Raw genomic sequence first — 20,588 nt, 5'->3', positions numbered from 1 at the left:
AATGGCAAGGACATAGCTCAGATCAACCTGAAACTATATATAACTGAGTGAGCGTGCAGCCCGGAAAAGAACAAGACAGGCCCAAACAGTGGAGGAGTGGCCTAGTGGTTAGCGTGGTGGACTTTGGTCCTGGGGAACTGGGTTCAATTCCCACTGCAAGCACAGGCAGCTCCTTGTGACTCTGGGCAAGTTACTTAACCCTCCATTGCCCCAGGTACAAATAAGTACCTGTATATAATATGTAAGCCACATTGAACCTACTATGAGTGGGAAAGCACGGGGTACAAATGTAACAAAAAAAAAAAAAAAAAAACGACTATCGAGTCGAGTATCCTACTCAAGGCAGTAATGAGATGTGAATGTGTGGATTGAAAACCACATCTCAGCCCTGCAAAATTTATTCAATGGAGGCTGACCGCAAGTGGGCTACTGAAGCAGCAACGGCTCCAACATTGAGCCTTGACATGACCCTCTGTGTCAGCCCAGCCAGATCAGAGATTGTGCATTTCCCCGATGGTGACCCCCCCCCCCCCCCCCATCCTGTTGGGATCAAACAAAGAAACAAAAAGTTGGGCAGACTGTCTATGGGGACTTGTCTGCTCCACATAGTAGGCCAATGCTCGCTTGCAGTCCAAGGTGTGCAAGGTGCTCTCGTCAGGATGGGCATGAGGTCGGGGGAAGAACGATTGGTTCAGATGAACTCAGACACAACCTTTGGCAGGAACCTAGGGTGCATGCAGAGGACTACTCTTTTGCGATGAAATTTAGTATAAAGATGCATCAACTACTAAAACCTGAAGCTCACTAACAACCACCAAGACAATCTTCCAGCTCGGTACTTCAGATAGCTGAAATTCAGAGGCTCGAAAGGAGCTCTCATCAGCTAGGTGTCAAGAACTGTAATACCAGGTTCATATCCCATAGTGGTATAATCATTCTTCGGGTGGGGGAGGGTGAACATGATCCCCCCCCCCCCCTTACCAGAGAAATCTCCGACTCCCTCTGCACTGTCCCCTCTGTAGGGACAACTGGCTTCAAGGAGCTCAGGGTCAAACAATTTTCTGGCCCCCACCTGTAGGGATACTAGGGTCTCTGGGAAGTTCATCTAGTCAAGTATTTTTTAATAACTTCTACCTTTTTGGAAACGTTGATACATTCCCACTGTTCATTCCAGCTACAATATGATAATGCTCTAGGATATTTATGTACAGGCATGCGCAGAAGTGCTACTGAGCTTTTGGCATATATATGTGGATATCCTACATCATGCAAGGTTCCACGTTAAGAGTCACGGACCAAGAAAGGGATCTAGGTGTCGATGATACGCTGAAACCTTCTGCTCAGTGTGCTGCTGCGGCTAAGAAAGCAATTAATAGAATGTTAGGTATTATTAGGAAAGGAACGGAAAACAAAAATGAGGATCTTATAATGCTTTTCTATCGCTCCATGGTGCGACCGCACCTCGAATATTGTGTTCAATTCTGGTCACCGTATCTCAAAAAAGATATAGTGGAATTAGAAAAGGTGCAGAGAAGGGCGACGAAAATGATAAAGGGGATGGGACGACTTCCCTATGAGGAAAGGCTAAAGCGGCTAGGGCTAGGGCTAGGGCTCTTCAGCTTGGAGAAAAGGCGGCTGAGGGGAGATATGATAGAGGTCTATAAAATGAATGGAGTTGAACGGGTAGATGTGAAGCATCGGTTCATGCTTTCCAAAAATACTAGGACTAGGGGGCATGCGATGAAGTTACAATGTAGTAAATTTAAAACAAATCAGAGAAAATGTTTCTTCACTCAATGTGTAATTAAACTCTGGAATTCGTTGCCAGAGAATGTGGTAAAGGCGGTTAGCTTAGCGGAGTTTAAAAAAGGTTTCGACGGCTTCCTAAAGGAAAAGTCCATAGACCATTATTAAATGAATTTGGGGAAAATCCACTATTTCTGGGATAAGCAGTATAAAATGTTTTGTACTTTTTGGGATCTTGCCAGGTATTTGTGACCTGGATTGGCCACTGTTGGAAACAGGATGCTGGGCTCGATGGACCTTTGGTCTTTCCCAGTATGGCAATACTTATGTTTGAAAACCACTGTTTTTAACTCCATAAAACAATTTAGCAACATTAGAAGTGAAAGACAAACTTTTTCCTGATGCACAATTAAAACTACATGAAGAAAAAAAAAGCATGTTCTAACTTAAGGAATGCAAAAAAAAAAAAAAAAATAGGTTGAATGTTTAACCTTTTAACTGACATGCACCAAAGTAACACAACAGTCACTAATGAATTTCAAGAATGTTCTAATAACTTGATACACTTTAAGCAGTACAACTATCAAAAATACATAACACAAAAGGATAACCCAGGGAGCTAAAATGTAATATTTAAGTACCCCAGTGTCTAAAAATTCTCATTTCACCTGCACGTATGCCTAAACTTGCAAAAACGCTGCTGATTTTCTCTCAAGATTGCCCAAATCCCAGCAAAATGAAACAAAGTTATATGCTGTGTTCTCATACTATTTGCGTTTAGGAAGGTAATAATCCATGATGGCTTTGTAACATTTAGAACAGACTTACTGTTAAGTTCAACAAATTCCTCTACATCTCTTAGCTGCTCATGACTTACATCCATAAAAACTGTAAAATATACTACACAATACAGATGCCTGGCTCTCCTTAGGCAATTTCTGAGGAATAGCATCCATATGCTATATATAATACCTAAAGATACAAAGAAAAGCACAAGTGAAATAACCAATTACAGACCAGTAGCATCTATACCACTAATAAGCAAAATAACTGAAGGGATAGTAACAAAACAACTCACAAACTATCTAAACAAGTTCTCAATACTGCATGATGCCCAATCAGTATTCCGGTCGAATCACAGCACAGAAACAGTATTAATTACCCTAATGACAAAATTTAAACAAATGATTGCAACCGGCAACAACATACTCCTCCTACAATTTGACATGTCAAGTGCCTTTGATATGGTTGACCACGGAATCTACTACACATACTTGAATACTTTGGCATCGGAGGAAATGTCCTAAACTGGTTCAAGGGGTTCCTAACCCTGCGCTCATATCAAGTCACATCAAACTCAACTATGTCTGCTACATGGACACCTGAATGTGGAGTACCACAAGGATCACCCCTCTCACCAACTATTTTCAACCTAATGATGATCCCCTTGGCAAAACGTCTATCAAACCATAACCTCAACCCGTATATATACGCCGATGATGTAACAATATACATCCCTTTCAAACAAGACATTAAAGAAATCCTCAATGAAATCAACCAAAGTCTTCACATCATGAACTCCTGGGCAGATGCATTTTGATTGAAACTAAACACAGAAAAAACTCAATGCCTGATACTCACCTCCCAGTACAACACGAATGAATTCACTGCTATAAACACACCTAAACTAAACCTTCCAATCTCAGAAACTCTAAAAATCCTTGGAGTTACTATTGACCGCCACTTAACACTTGAAACTCATGCAAACAACACAACCAAGAAAATGTTCTACTGCATGTGGAAACTGAAAAGAATAAGACCATTCTTCCCAAGATCCGTCTTTCGCAGCCCAGTGCAATCCCTCGTACTCAGCCATCTGGATTACTGCAACTCACTATACGCAGGTTGTAAAGAGCAAATACTGAGGAAACTTCAAACAGCCCAGAACACAGCAGCCAGACTCATCTTCGGAAAACCAAAATACGAAAGTGCCAAACCCTTACGAGAGAAGCTACACTGGCTCCCACTCAAGGAACGCATTACTTTTAAAGTATGCACATTAGTCCACAAAATCATTCACGGTGAAGCCCCAGCTTACATGTCTGACTTTACAGACTTACCACCCAGAAACGCTAAAAGATCCCGAACTTTCCTCAACCTTCACTTCCCCAATTGCAAAGGCATAAAATACAAAACGCTACACGCATCAACCTTTTCTTATATGAGCACGCAATTCTGGAATACACTACCACGCAACCTGAAAACGATCTACGAACTAACCAACTTCCGCAAATCATTGAAACCCCATCTCTTTGATAAAATTTACTGAAAGAATCAAAACACATTAAGTCCGCACACACTGTTAGTAATGCAACAATACATTCTCTTCTGAATTCCCATCCCCCATAATTTTTACCACATTTATTCCTCTACTCATAGAAAATTATACCAAATTGTTCTCCTACTATTGCTTAGTTGCCCTATCAGTTCCCGTTTCTTTCCATTGTCCTATTCCCTTAACGACACTAACTTTATTTTCACATAACCCCTCACAATGTAATCCATAACCGAGTTGTAACAAACTGTATTTCCACCATTCACAATGTATTGTAAGCCACACTGAACCCGCAAATAGGTGGGAAAATGTGGGATACAAATGCAATAAATAAATATTTGCCAAGTTCCTGCATCTGCTGTTCTTTCCATCAAGCTTCCATTTTAAACCAGAAACATCAGTGAACTAGGATTGCAAGTTCTGGTTAGGTCTCTGCAACTGCCAGCATATAGATACAGACTTAGCAGGAGGTGGGGTACAAAACAATGGGGAAAGACGTTGAGAAAGGGGTTCATAAGGATGAGGTAGAACATGGAGAAACACAAGAGGATAGGTGTACGTTGCTTTGATTGTACCCCAGAAAGGTGGTCTATCAAATCCATGACCCTATATATCCCATCCAGTCTCCCCAACAAGGCAGCCAGAGCTGCACCTGCCATAACAGCTAAGTTATACCCTTCTAAAGCTTGATATACGTGTGAAGGTCTTAAGGGTTTTGTTTTGTTTTTTTTTAATTCCATCATCTTTTGTCCATCTTGTCAAGTAGCTAGAGCTGTACTTGCCATTTTGGTAGGTTTCACTCATCTAAAAACGTGAAGATTATTTACTGTTTGCTTTTCCTCATTCATCCATCCACTCATGTGTGCAGTTGTGCCTGCTGTACTAGCAAGTATACCTGTCTCAGCCTGATTAGAAGATCATTTGATTTTTTTTTTCATCTTCTTTCTATATAGGAATCCAGTGTTTATCCCATGCATTTTTTGAATTCCATCACATTTTGTCCACTACCTTTACCAGGAGAAAGTTCCAGGCATTCAGCGCCCTGTCCATATTTCCTGATGATACTTCTAAGTCTGCCACCTTGCAACTTCAAATCATATCCTCTAGGTGTTATCACTTCCCCTTCTCGGAACTTTTTTTTTTTTTTTTTTAATATATATAAATAACTTGAGTATTTGAAAGTCTCAGACCTCTCTGTCTCTCCTTTCCTCTGGGATATAGTTATTAATTTCTAGTCTTCTAATATGATTTATGGCATAAATCCTATACCATTTTTGTCTTGTTTCTCTGTCCTGCTTCAATTCTGTGAGTCCTTAACAAGAAACAACTTCTAAAACTAAATACTCTGGAGGCCTGACCATCAATTTGCTCAGGGGTATGGGAGCTATTTCAGTATATGGCACCATAAGTCAGAAACTGGCTCAAACAACCTGATACATGTTGGGATAAAGCCTTCCAGACTAGGGGCCTTGAATCAGAGGGGTCAAGGACTTCAGCATTTTCCTTGCCAGCAGAACCAAATCATGATAGCACCTGCATATTATTAGTCAAGGCACCAGCCACAGTCATGCCAATCTTATCTTTTTATGGAGCAGAGCTTGTCCATTGAGATCTGCCCTCACCTCTGCTTCTTTCTAGTTTGGATGTGTTTTTTGCTCTTAACATCACTTTTGTTCCGCACTCCTGTACGCGCTAATGTGGGACCACTGCCTTCAAACCCCCCTCCCCCCATTTAGTTTTTCAGCACTAAGTTTTGGGTTTGTTTTTTTTTTGCTGCCGCATACTAGGGCCCCTTAGGCCTCATGCATCCCGGTTGGGCTAGTTTTTTTTTTTTTTTTTAAATCAAAATTGTCACTTGATTTTGCCTTGGTTATTTTTCCCAAGATGTCCCTTAAAATTCCCAGTGGTTTTAAAAGTGCTGCAGGATCATCTCTTACGGACACTCATAACTGGTGCCTGCAGTGTTGGGGGCCCAGCCATAATCCTTGTAAACTCTGTTTCTGAAGATGCCAAGTATTTAGATGTCAACATCTGCAGACAATGTGAACATACTTTTGGCGCCAATTAGTCCGGTCACTGACGTCTGATCAGAAGCATTGGCCCTAATGGCTCCTGGAGCTACATTGGACACTAGGGAATGTATAGACATTGAGGTCTCCACCAGCTTCAGTACTGGGCATCAGTAGTGCCCATTCAGATTGAGTGTCGTCCATTCTACCCTGGAAAAGGAAGGATTCAACTTTATCTTTATTGATGCTGAGGGACCCCAATGTGCATTGGATGGAGGCCAAGAAGCACTAGCATCTATCTTCTTCAAAGCATGGCATCAGGAGCACCAGGGCATCAACATTCTTGATACTAGAGAAGCACCTGCACCATAAGGACCATATCCTCCAAAGATCTGAAGCAGATGCGACAGCTGCCATCAATTTGGTTCCGATTAACTTTGAAGGAAGTGACTACACCAAATGAGCCTCAGGCCTTACTAGTGGTTCTGAAAAAGAGGGTCCGGGCAATTCTCCAGGAGATATGGTACTTCCTTGCTAAAAGTGATGCTGAGGCATTGAGGTTGAGCCTGACAGAGCTCCAGACCATTCTCTCTCTTTCAATCTGATAATGGCTGACCAAGATAACTCTGGTGTGGAGGAGTAGCCTAGTGATTAGTGCAGCGGCCCGAGAACCTGAGGAACTGGGTTTGATTCTCACTGCAGCTCCTTATGACACTGGGCACGTCACTTAACCCTCCACTGCCCCAGGTACAAAATAAAGTGCCTGTATATAATATGTAAACCGCTTTGATTGTAACCACCGAAAGGTGGTATATTAAGTCCCATCTCCTTTCCCTTTCTTATTCATGCACCGTGTTGATTCATCCCTAGCACCTAGTGCAGTTCCATATTCCTTTGAAGATAATGCACCTACACCAGTCTTTATATTCTTGCAGTCAAAGACCCTTAGGTGTCCTACTCTGACAAGTAGAATAACCAGGAATATCTTGTTCAGGACTGAGGCATGACAGACTATGGATGTCCATGTCAGTCTTGCCACACTATTTCTTAAAGCCATATAAAGGGGTCTCTTTGGGCTTCAGGTAAAAAATAGCCATTGTAAATACAAATAACTCAAAACAATACATATTTAACATCTGGCTCTACCTTTATAAAAGGGTAAACAGGAAGTGCAATCAATTTGTTTCCCCAAAATATGGGACTTGTTGGTTTACTTGGAATCTATATTTTCTTGTCTGCAGTTTTTCCTGGCTGAACATTAGCAAATCAAATTATTTTTATTTAATTATCAGATTTATATCTCACACCATCTAGTGTTCTGGGCGGGTTACTACACAACAAAAACAAGCAGAACTAAACAGTAATCGATAATCTGCTCCTTACCAGTTGTTATGGTACACTAAATCATATCATAAATTTAGATAAATGGAATTAAATGACAATCTAATTTTATCATACCAATACAACCACCATTTGTATAAACAAATAAATAGTCAAGGTCTTTCCTAAACTGGTTAGGAGAAATATTTTCCAACGAGATGGTAAATCATTCCATAAATTAGGTCCCATCACTCTAAATAACTCCAAAGTAAAAAGAGGGAAACAAGCAAATTCCTATCCAAAGTGCGTAAAGCCAGAACTGGATTAAGTTTCAAGCTAGAAATTAAAACAGTTGGGTGAAATCAATTTGTTAAAGAGCTTGTCAATATTCTTTTATTTCAGGAGACATTTAAAAATGTAGAAGACTGCTCCAACATCAACTTTACCTGGTCTGGTATACATTTATTTTCTCCAGCTCACACAAAAAAAAGGTGTATTTTTATTAGTAAAACATTGAACATGAACATAATTCAACAAGCTCATGATTTGGATGGGAGATGGTCATTGCTACTATACAATGCGATTCTAAAAGGATATCTATAATGAACATTTATGCTCCAACTATTGACTCGCCTTTTATGGACTCAACAACAGAACTTCATGGAATATATAGTAGATGACTAATCTTCCTCTGGACGCCCTGATGGATAGTCAATTTGTGTGTTCTTATCCTCCAATAAAGATGGGACGGGAACTTCAGACTATCTGTGCTCTTGGTCTCTGTAACCCTTGGAGATGGGCTTATGTTCTTTATTTCAAAATAAGTATTACCCACAACTACTGATGCTCACATTTACACAATCACACTATGATTTCCCTACAAATGGATTTGTATGCTACCAAATCCACTTCCTTTTGAAAATTAAATACTTCCTTGTTGATGGATTTAGATTTTATATCCACAACGCTTTCATAGAAGACTTTTCAAATCAACTCAACTCAGAGGTGAAATCCTTAGCTAACCGGCCTAGCAAAAGAAACAAGACCTGGTTCATTTAAATGAACTTGGAGATTTCAAAAGTGGAACAGGCTTACATCTCATAGGGCTTAACGCACGATTCCTGTGGAATTACAAATACAAATTTAACAAGTTATGCATCCATAGAGCTAACGTATCTTACACTGGTCAGGTCATTACACCTCCGCTAATAAGGCTGGGCGCTCCATTGCCAGATTTTTAGCTAATCATAAAGATCTAAAATTGACGTCACTTCCTTGATGTCAGAAGAAGGCGGAACACTGAGCGAAGGGAAGACTAGTAGAGACGTCGGGAGCGCCGCCTCCTTCACTGACACCGCGCCTTCGCTGCCAGACGGAGGTAAATTTAAAAGGGATCTTGTTTGGGGGGGGGGGGGGAGAGGGCGCGCCCTCCTGCTGTGCTTACCGTGTTGGCACAGCCCTGGGTGGGAGGGGGTTAGTGACCACTGGGGGAGTCAGGGGAGGGTCATCCCCGATTCCCTCCGGTGGTCACCTGGTCAGTTGGGGCACTTTTTTGGGACTTGGACCTGAAAAAAAGGGTCCGAATAAAGCGGACCAAATTCTCGTCCAAAACGCCCTTGTTTCGATTATCAGCTAGACGCCCATCTCTCCTCGGCCGATAATCACGCCCTAGTCCCGCCCCCGTCAACTTTGTTTGTTCCTGCGACTGAGTGCAGTTGAAGACGACCAAAATCAGCTTTCGATTATACCGATTTGGTCGTACACGGGAGAAAGACGCCCATCTCCTGATTTGGGTCGAAATATGGGCGTCTTTCTCTTTCGAAAATAAGCTGGATAGTATACTACATTACAATGTCAACACAATGTGCAATAAAACATTTTAATAGACAGCATAGGATATAAACAAAGCTGGAACATATAGATAAAAAAGGAGTAACAAGTAAGAAAATAAGGAGCTAATTTAAAATTGCAAATAAGGTCAGAAAGGTGCTCAATTATTATCTTAGCTAGGTAAGAGTGGATAAACATTAGTATGTTGACTAGCAAGTTAGTTACTTCTTCCACTAAAGGCCTAATTGAAGAGCCAAGTTTTCACCTGCTTCCTGAAGTAGACATAGGGGGTCTTTCACTAAGGCGCGCTTATATTTTTAGTGAGTGCTAAACGTTAGGGACACCCATAGGAATATATCATGCAATGTCCTTTGGAGAGAGTAAGGTTACGGATACTCCTTAGGAGGACCTTAGTGACTTTGGAGGAATGTAGAAGAAGAGCCAGTTCAAGTACTCAGGACCATTTCCTTTAAGGGCCTTGAAGATCTAAGTTTTAAAATCTGGCCCTGTATTGTACTGGTAGCCAGTTAAGTTTTTGCAAAAATGGTGTGATTCAAATCACTTACAATCTATTAGTCTTGCTGCAGCATTCTGAATCAATTGGAGCTGGTGCAGACTCTTTGTAGTCAGACCAGTGTAGAGTGGATTACAGTAATCCAGTCTTGATGTTATCTTGGCATGCACAATGGAGACAAGCCTTCTCAATGTAAGGAGACAAGCAGCAGAGTTGTTGCAAGTTATAGAAACTGCTCTTGAAGATTGCTTGGGTTTGGGGAATCAAAGTATTGAATCTAATTGTACTCCAGGGTTTCTGACTTGTGATTTGAGGGGGGACTTCATATTTCCCAAAAGAGATTTTGATGTCAGTATGTGACCACTTGTGTTAGGGACCCATAGAAGCTATGTTTTACTTGGATTCAGGCAAAGTTTGTTGTTTTTAGCCCACTCTTTAATTGATGTTAGACAGGTAGTCAGTTTATTCAGGACTGTGGGTTGTCAGATTCAATGGGTATGAGTAGCTGCACATCATCCACGCAGATGTAGAACTGACTGTCCATTGATCGAATCAGCTCGGCACATACTGACCAGAAGAGGTGACAGTACTGATCCTTGTGATATCCTGCCAGTCAATGCCCATGGTGGTGATGAGGTGCTGCTGAATAGTATGGACTGCTGACTATCAGAGAGGATCTCAACCAGGGTGGTGGACTTTGGTCCTGGGGAGCTGAGGAACTGAGTTCGATTCCCACTTCAGGCACAGGCAGCTCCTTGTGACTCTGGGCAAGTCACTTAACCCTCCATTGCCCCATGTAAGCCTGCCATGAGTGGGAAAGCACAGGGTACAAATGTAACAAAAAAACAAACAAAAAAAAAAACAGGCAACCACTGTTCCACCGATATCTGTTTCTGCCAGTCATGCTAGCATATTGTGATCTACAGTTTCAAAAGCTACTCAGAAACCTAGCAGTACTAACACCAAGGCAAATCCCCTGTTTTATTAAAATTCTATTAACTTTGTATTTCAAATTACTATGTAAGCCGCATTGAGCCTGCATTGTGTGGGAAAGCGCGGGGTACAAATGTAATAATAATAATATCCAGGGTCACTAGGAGCTGCAATGGGAATCAAACCCAGTTCCTTAGGATCTCAGCTCACTGCATTAATCATTAGGCCACTTCTCCATTAGGTTACACATGTCAATAACTCTGCTACTCCTTGAGCTTCTTGGACTTTCTCATTCTGTCGACTTCCTCAGGGGTGTCCATTCTGTTGCATCTTGCAAACTTTTACTTCTAATTCCTAAAGAAGTCTCCAAGAAACAGCAAAAATGCCCAGAGTTAGGACTAGATTGAATTCAAGTACTCAAGAGAACAGTGGCATAAGATTACAAGTGAAGGAACAATTTATGGGTAAAACCCTGACAAAGACACCTAGAACAGCCAACATCTTTAAAAGGTCTTCTTAGTCATCTTTTCTTTCTAACTTCTTAACTGCGCTAATTTTACAGTTTAAGCTTATACTACTTACCTCCACTTAACAGCTTCATCACCAACCAAAGCTCTTCTTTCACCACAAATGAAGTGTAATAAGACACAATGTTCGGGTGATGGCACTGGCTCATGGCTTGAATTTCTTTCTGTGGAGAAAAAAAAATACACATTAAGACTAAACCATACTAAAGGGTTGCAACAGGAAAAATGACCGATATAAGAAGTACTGACATGATTATACTTTCATGGACAAATTTAAATCTCTTGGCTGGAGTGGCAATCATCATGTTAACACTACCAACCTGCTTATCATCTGGGAGCCTTATCTGAATGAATTATGGTCCAAATAAAATTTAAGCCAGTTCTTTATTGATTAGATATTAACATTAGGTCAACCGATTTAGAAAATACCCTTCATTCAGAGTTCAAAAAGACCAGAAAACTAAAGAAGGGTGAAACATTCCAGCTTTAAAGAAAACATCTGCTCACTAATTTTAGTGTGAAAAAAGGTTCTTTGGTACAATGAACCAGAAGCTAACTGGGATTAATTTCCAGCTCAGGGCTTCGGCTGAATACTGTTGGTGCAGAGGATACAATGGAGACCTCCTTAGCCCCTAGTGATACCTAGTACCTAGATTTAGGGCTCATGATTACAAAGGATTTCCCAAGGAAGCCCTGCTAAATAGCTCCCAGCCAAAAACTACAAGGACTGGATGAAACACATTGGGAAAACCTATATATTTTTAATGCTATGGAAATTGTAAATGAAGGCTCATGGCACCAGGTCATAGCACCAAGCAAGCATGAAATCCAGACCAAAAAGGAACTTGCATGTTTGAGTTTATAGGATAAAGATTATAGAGAGATAAAGAACACGATTCATTAGAGGCAATGGTAAATAAACAGCAAGCCTTTCTTCTGCACCATGCCTTTATAGGCCTAAATCTAAATTCAAACTTTCTTACATGTTATCTCTTGACAATAATCTTATGTACAGGGCAGAGAGTTCATTTAATGTCAGGCTTGTAAATGTCACTCAGTTTATTCAAAACCAGCACTGATTCAACACCCCACTGGAAGAGCCACAGTGGATTTTCCCCAAGTCCATCTTAATAATGGCTTATAGACTTCTTTTAGGAAATTATCCAAACCCTTTTTTAGACCCCGCTAAGCTAACTGCTTTTACCACATTCTCTGGCAATGAATTTCAGAGTTTAATTACACACTGAGTGAAGAAATATTTTTCTCTGATTTTAGATTTACTACTTTGTAGCCTCATTGCATGCCCCTTAGTCCTAGTATTTTTGGAAAGAATAAAAAAAGTGCTTCACATCTACCCGTTCCACTCCACTCATTTTATAGACCTCTATCATCTCTCTCCTCCTGAAAAGCTAAGAATGGTGTCACAGAGTTCCACTCTTTCACCAATCCTGTCCTGGGTGGCTGGATTCAAATCAGTCTCTGCAACTTAGTTTAAATACACTTTTTGCTTATTTGCAACACAATCTTTTACTGACTTCTGCTCAGTCTGTGTTGAGCCACCAGTCCTCAATTTTACTTTATTTGTTACATTTGTATCCCACATTTTCCCACCTAATTGTGGGCTCAATGTGGTTTACACAGTTCCGGAGAGGTTGTTACAGACTCCAGTGTGAACAAATACAGAGTGAATGGTACAATTGAATAGATCTGGTGTGGTGAACTTCTTTCATTTAATCTGGCTGAAGAAAAGAAGCTTATCTTCACTTCATATTACAAATAACTCTCCTCATGCCCTGTGATTGTTGTCCAGGTGGAGGGTTAGATGTAGCACCAAAGTAGAAGCCTACAGCAACCTGCATCAATTGGACCAATCAAAGATATCAGAACCAGAAACTATAAAAGTTCATACCTACAATCTGTGAGATAAAGTTTTATTTTAACTACAAAACTATTTCTAAAATTCTGAATCTTGTTTAGATTCCTTAAAACTAAAGTCCTTCCCTTACCGATTCACTTAGCGAATCGGTAAGGAACGGGCATGCATTAAGGAAAGGGAATGCAAATGAGCTGATTGTTGTAGCTCACTTGCATTCTCTACTCCATTGTTAAACAGTCGGCCAATCGGCCAGTCAAGCATGCGCAGAACAGCCAAGCGTTATGCTGGCTGCTCTGCGCATGCCAAATACGCCTCCCTTTGTCGCCGCGCTGCTCACCCCCTCCGATGCGGCTCAACAGTGCAGTTAAGGACGCCCATCCCCCCCAAAAAAACAAACCGCCCATTTTGGCCATCAATCCCCCCCCCCCCCAAAAGACGCCGCGCTGCTCACCCCCTCCGATGCGGCTCGATCCAGAGGAAAATGCAGTTGAGGATGCCCATCCAAAAAAAAACGTCCATTTTGGCCGTCATTCCCCCCCCCCCCTCCAATAATAAAAACGTTTTTTGTTTTTGGCAGTGCTTCACTCAGCTGAGAGACCTGGAAGTCCCTGAGCCAATCACAACGCAGGAATCATGGACAGTTTAAGTTCCTCAGAACCGGCAAAGGGCACAAACAGAGCCCATATCGAAAAGCAGAACAAAATCACAATGCTTAGAAAGGAATAGCGTTCTCCAAAACACAAAAATAGTCATTTTATACTACCTAGAGGTCAAACATTTTCAAACTAAAGATGATACATGTTCACACACACTTATTACACATTTTCCAGGTAGTCACGCTTAAAGATTTTAAACAGTTATGATTTTGTACCAGGAGTTCATCCATACTGGTCTGACATTTTTCAAGATTTATCCTTTTGATAGCCACTTTCTCCTTCTTTGGCACACAATAGGCTGCTTGAACCACAGCAGTTGCTCCACTCCCTGAAAAACAATGAAAATATTCATAAAGTATTTTACAGATATTTTATAGAAAGGTAAAATAGCTCTATAAACATGAATTACAACTTAGCACTGGGAGCGATAAAAAAAAAAAAAAAGCCCACAACAGAGGAAACTCTCAATTTCAGGGGCAAAGTCAGAAAAAATGGTGCGCACTCTTCATTAAACAGTGCACATAATTTCTGACAGAGGGAAAAACGAAATTTGGGGTATTTGTATCATTTAAGGCTGTCAAAATAGTTTCCCATGATGTTTCAAAACAAACGCACATTCCTACTTAACACTGTACAAAATGCCTCAAGTACTTTCAGTGAAAAAGAATTTAGCACAGAAGGACAAGGCCCATCTAGTCTGTCCAAGTTTTTTTTTCCCGCTGCAGTGTCAGACCCCACTTGTAGCAAGCCCCATCTAGTTTATCCATTTCTTCTACTGGTTCTCAACTTTGCTTCCTTACACTAATCTGTACTTTTCACATGCTTGGCTGAATTTTTTGCCTCCACCTTCTACAAAAATTAACTCCTGCTGGACTTCTGCGCAGCTCTTTGCGCAGATTCCCTAGCCGTGCAGGATTTACCATTTTCACATAGAATCTGCTCCCTGCCAACAGCCCTCGACATCTGGAAGTGCCAAAGAGGCGATAATGGGAATCTTAACTTGAACAGTAGTTCCACAGGAACATTACTGCAATTTATCCACAGTAATAGGGATGACTTGGCCAGCTACCCCCTTCCCCCAAACCTCAGTGGGCTCTCCCTGAGCCTACCTTAACGTGCCCTGGTAGTCTAGTGACCTCTTCAGGGGTAGAAAAGAACACCACTCTTTCCTGCCCGCTGCTGCCGTTCTTGCCTGTGCCACCGCTTCTTCAAAATGGCCGCAAAGACTCCAAGCATAAATCTCATGAGGCTGCTGCAAGAAGTCTTGGCAGTCTTGAAAAAGCAAACATTAGCCAGAGCAGCGGGCAAGAGTGGGGTTTTTTTCCCTGCCCCAAGAGGTACTCCTGATGTGCCTCTGCAGCTCCTCCCATGTTGGATCCGTGAATGCAGAGATTGGGGGGAGGGAGAACTGGGAAAAGTGAATGGTATCTGTGTACAGGAAGGGGGGCTATAAGGTAGTTGAAGTGTGATGCAGGAGGGGGGCTAGACAAATATGGATGTATCTGTACAAGTAGGGGGGCTTTAAGGTGGAGAGAGGACTAGGAACACAAGTGGATGGCTGTATTGTTTAAATTATGACAAAGAATTTCGCCCAAGAGTTAAATAAAACAGATACATCACAATTATCAACTAATGAAGCTTTACTGGCACAAGCTGCCAGCTCAGCACATCTCTATTCCCTCTCACCCCTACAGTACACCAAAGAGTATAAACATACTCCAGAACATCTTAATATTCACCTCTTATACCTGTCTTACCAAACTCACTCACATCCCGCCTGTTTATCGCCCGAGCTTCCCTCTCTTCTTCCATTCCTGGAGGTACTCCACTAATACGACTCTTCCCTCCACATAAGCTCTATTAACTACTACCCTCTGTGGTATATCAGTCAACCATTTTCTTAATCTAGTCCACCACCTTGAGACCCACCTGAAGTCTGCTCAGTTTATTCATGAGTCTCCTACATTTGGAGATTGGAACAACATCAAAAAGCAAGCAACACCCAAATCAGACAGAAGACCTCCTTAGTGGTTGCACACTGATGTTTAACTCGGGGGAGAGGCTAGATCCCTGAGGCACGCCCAAAGAAAGCACACCAATCACAGGTTTCAGAAAGTACCCATCTACTGAAACTCATTAACTGGAAATGAGCCGAAGCAAACCAAACCCAGCTCCCCCACCTCCTCAACCCCAATGGGCTCAAGAGGCTGAAGATGGCAGTATCAAAAGTTGATACCTACAACAACAACAATTCAAGAGACTCATACTGTCTCCCAATACAAATTTAAAATGGAAACTAAATTTCTCCATGCTGTGTACTTTTACCATGGAATCCAGCAGTTATCCAAAAATTCTTTTGAGATAAACTGCTCAGTGTTATGCAAAGGACTTGAAATAGGCATCTACAGAAATAGACATCTACGAAGGAAGCGACATCAACAAGAGACATCGACACCTGGAATAGACTTCCTGAGCCGGTATGTCAAGCTCCATCTCTGACCGTCTTCAAATCTAAGCTAAAAGCCCACCTTTTTGATGCTGCTTTTAACTCCTAACCCTTATTTTATCATCCTCTCTTTAACATTCCCTTATCTCTTGTTTGTCCTGTTTGTCTGTCCTAATTAGATTGTAAGTCGAGCAAGGACTGTCTCTTCATGTTCAAGTGTACAGCACTGCGTACGTCTAGTAGCGCTATAGAAATGATAAGTAGTAGTAGTAAGTTGATGCTGTGCCGCTAGCCTAAGCAAGTTCCCTCCTCGGACACCTCTGTGAGTATCATTGCTTTCCCCCACTCTATAGACTGAAGGGAGGTGAGCACCCCCCTTAGTAAGCCCCTTGGAGAGTTTTTAGTTTGACATTGGTTTTATAGTATAGAGCTTGGTAATTTAACTTTTAGATAAATTGTGATGGAGTTTTTCTTTTAGTTTGATGTGGCAGGAAAACGTATTGTTACAATATGATGTATTTTTTTTTGGGGGGGGGGGGGGAGGGTATAGCTCATTTTATCAGAAGGCTAGTTTGTTTAATTTGATAGACTTTATTGGCTAAGCCAAATGCTATTCCTACTCTAATTAGGGAAAGGATAATGGAAAACAATGCTTTTTCTTTTCTTTTATTTTTATTACATTTGTACCCCGTGCTTTCCCACTCTTGGCAGGCTCAATGCGGCTTACATGGGGCAATGGAGGGTTAAGTGACTTGCCCAGAGTCACAAGGAGCTGCCTGTGCCTGAAGTGGGAATCGAACTCAGTTCCCCAGGACCAAAGTCCACCACCCTAAACACTAGGCCACTCCTCCACTCCACTTTTTACTAAAGTTAATATGGTGGATTTGATTCAGTGTCACGTTCGTGGCTTTTTTTTCCCTTGGGTTGTGCTCCTCTCACCCTCTGGTGGCCAGAACCGGTGGCTGCCATAGACTTTCGAGACTCTTATCTTTCCGGGCCAGAGATTTTAGCCTTCCAGTCTTGTGTGGAAGTTTGGCTGCTAGCCTCACCCGTAGCTGCCTTGTGATTGTTGCAGCTGAGCTCAGCTGTGTTGAGCTTATTAGCCACCTGGGAACATGCTGCCTTGGCCTTTGCAACGTTTTGCTTTAGGTCCAGGTTAGTGTGAGTGCAATGTGCACTTTTGACTTACGTGTTTAGCTCACCTGCTTTCCCTTTTGGTGCTGTTAGGAGCACTCCTGTTGGTTTGGTGCTTAGGAATTCTTTTGTTAGTTTGGTGCTTAGGAGCACTTCAGTCTGGTTACGCTATAGGAACACTTCTGAATTGCTGGGTTTCCCTGCTTTCCCCTGGGGGCTTCCCTGCCTTTCCTTTTGGTGCTTGGGAGCACTTCCGTCTTGTCTTGGCCCTGTGTTCCTGGTTTGTGCAAGCTTACGTGGTATTCCAGGGTCTGAGGTGGTCCCTCAGCCCTAGTCCCATTCCTGGTCCTGATACTGTCAAGCTTATTCTAGTATCCCAGCCCGTGTTATCCTGCATCCAGTAAGTCCTGCCGGCCGCTTGAACCCAGGGGCTCAACTCCTGGGGGACAGTGGCTAAGTGCAGGTGAAGCAGTGCGGACCAGTTTGGTGTACTCCAGTCCAGTGCGAACCAGTCCGGTGCACTCCAGTCCATGTGTTCCAGCTCGCTGGGCGGCGCCTGCAGCCCTTGCCTGTGCGCTAGCCCAGTGTTGGTTGGTTGGTGGGTTTTGCCTGCTGCTGTTGCTCGTCAGCAGCCCAAGGGCTCACGTTGGCTCCAGAGCCCTTCCCTGCGGGCTCTGAACCTGGGAACCTGACATTCAGGTTGATAATATATGCAATCCAACTGACACCCTACTATCATGTTTTATTTCAATGCTAGGTTGATACATAAGTAATGCCACACTGGGAAAAGACCAAGGGTCCATCAAGCATCCTGTCCACGACAGCAGCCAATCCAGGCCAAGGGCATCTGGCAAGCTTCCCAAACATACTGTTATTCCTGGAATTTTGGATTTTTCCCAAGTCCATTTAGTAGTGGTTTATGGACTTGTCCTTTACGGTATGATGCGATATTCCACATGTATACCTGACCTTGATTTGTCCTTGCTATTTTCAGACCACAGACCATAGAAAAATTACCCACCACTGTCTTTATTCTAAGTTGTCAAAGCGCCTTAAAAGATCCACTGCAGCCCATCCAATCTATTCATCCACAATCAGGGCACAGACCATAGAAGTCTTGCCCAGCACTGGTTTTGCTTCCCAATTAGCGGTCTTGCAACCTAAACTCTGCTAAGCTTCTTTGGATCTATTCCTTCCAAACAGAATTCCTTTTCATTTATCCTAGGTATTTTTTAAATTCTGTTACCGTTTGGATCTCCACCACCTCCCGTGGAAGGGCATTCCAGGTACCTACCACCCTCTCTGAAAAAATACTTCCTGACATTATTCCGGAGTCAGCTATGCAAACCCCATACTATTTTTGTCACTTTGAACTGCTTCAAGTCTTTTTACATCCTTAGCAAGATACAGCCCCCAAAACTCCAAGTGGGGCCTCAACAACTTGTACAAGGGATGGTTTGGAGGCGGGGATAGTGCTGGGCAGACTTATACGGTCTGTGCCCGGAAAAAGACAGGTACAAATCAAGGTAAGGTATACACAAAAAGTAGCACATGTGAGTTTATCTTGTTGGGCAGATAGGATGGACCGCGCAAGTCTTTTTTCTGCCGTCATCTACTATGTTACTATGTTCTTCTGCTGGTTATACCCTCTCTACACAGCTTAGCACTCTTCTGACAATGGTCACCGTCTTGTCACATTGTTTCACCACCTTGAGGTCCTCAGACCATCACCCCTCCAGGTACCTCTCCTGAGCAGAGCTTATCAATCTCTCCCCCTCCTACCTGGTACATCTCTTTTGGATTTCTGCACCCCAAGTTCATCACTCTGCACTTCTTTGCATTACATTTTAACTGCCAGACCCTTGACCATTTTTCCAACATTTGGAGATCCCTTCTCAAGGTTTCTACTCCCTCCGGGGTATCCTCTCTATTAGCTATCTTCCTGTCATCTGCAAAAAGGCAAACTTTTCCTTCTAACCCTTCAGCAATGTCTCACAAATAGAATAGAACTGGTCCCAACACCGACCCCTGAGGCGCTCCACTACTCACTTTCCTTTCATCTGAGCAGGTTTATTTATTTCACATGCTTGATATACTACAAAGGGGCCTAGCCAAGGCTTTAATGCAGTTTATAAAAACAAATTAAAAACTAGGGCATAGAAGAAAAAGACATGGAAGAGAAAAAGAAAAAAGGGGGAGAAATGGGGGGACACTGTGAAGGGGGGGAAAGAAGGACACAAAGGAGAGAGAGGAAATCGGAAAAAATCAGGCAAAAGGGAAGGGTTATGAAGGAAGGTCAAATGCAATTCTGAAAAGGTGAGTTTTTAAGTGCCAGTTTGAAAGATGGAATGGTGGGTTGATACCGAATCAGATATGGGAGCTCATTCTAGATTTTAGGACCTAAATAGCTAAAAGTAGAATTTTGAGTACTGGTGAGACAGATAGAAGAGGGCGGTGATAAGGAAAGAAGATCAGCAGCCGATCTAAGACAACATAAAGAGGGAATAATATACCTGTTCAGATAGAGGGGCAGAAGGGGAACTAGGTTTATACACCAACAGTAGAACCTTGAATTTTATTTGGGAGGAAATAGGAAGCTAGTGTTCAGAAATCTAAGAGGAGTGACATGATCAAAACAATGTGCATTAGAAGTAATTTAATTGGATTAATTTTATACTCTGCAAAGGTAGGCCTGCAAGTAGGGAGTTACAATAGTCCAAACAAGAAACAAGTGCATGTATAAGTGGATGTAAAAATGTGGCAGGAAGGATGGAGCAGACTGACCGAAGACAATGTAGAACAAATAACAGAACAAAAATGAGGTGGAGAGGGCCCAATGTCAAGAGATCAGTCACCACACACAAGGGTAAGATGCTCCAAAAAAACTTTTATTAGGACCCAACACGGTCCGTGTTTCGGCTATATCAGCCTTCCTCAGGGGTCTACAAAATTACCAACATATAAACACATATAAAAACGATTATTTGCATTATACTAAACAAAAACAAAAGGGGATCACTCCGCTGAATTGTAGAACATAACAACCGCTCTGGCAGCGGATGAGCATAGGTGTTGTTCCTGGCTGCCGCTGCGCTGCTCAGTAGAAGCGGTGGCAGCAGAAGATTTCGTCGTTGGGAGTCTCGGGATTTCTACCACAGTGCAATATTGCAGGGTGCTCTTCCCCTGACGAAGCCCTATGTGGTGAAACGGGACCGTAGGGGAGCCTCTGGTTGGAGCAGCAATAAGCTAAGCTAAGTAGCTG

The 20,588-nt window shown here is 42.3% G+C and overlaps 1 protein-coding gene across 2 annotated transcripts in view; it reads right to left on the bottom strand.

Moving 5' to 3' along the window:
- Window positions 1-20,588, bottom strand: part of OXSR1 (oxidative stress responsive kinase 1) — a 258,627-nt gene that overhangs the window by 221,671 nt on the left and 16,368 nt on the right. For both annotated transcript variants that reach the window (XR_003941568.1, XM_030198016.1), the window contains exons 2-3: window positions 13,962-14,074; window positions 11,270-11,378 (exon numbers count right to left, since the gene is read on the bottom strand). Coding sequence is in view for 1 of the 2 variants with exons in the window: in XM_030198016.1 (XP_030053876.1) it covers window positions 11,270-11,378; window positions 13,962-14,074 (222 nt within the window). In the remaining variant the exon portion in view is untranslated. The remainder of the gene's footprint in view (window positions 1-11,269; window positions 11,379-13,961; window positions 14,075-20,588) is intronic.

Source organism: Microcaecilia unicolor, chromosome 1 (assembly GCF_901765095.1).
Source record: "Microcaecilia unicolor chromosome 1, aMicUni1.1, whole genome shotgun sequence".
NCBI classification, from domain to species: Eukaryota; Metazoa; Chordata; class Amphibia; order Gymnophiona; family Siphonopidae; genus Microcaecilia; species Microcaecilia unicolor.
This window is presented reverse-complemented; position numbering and strand designations above follow the sequence as displayed.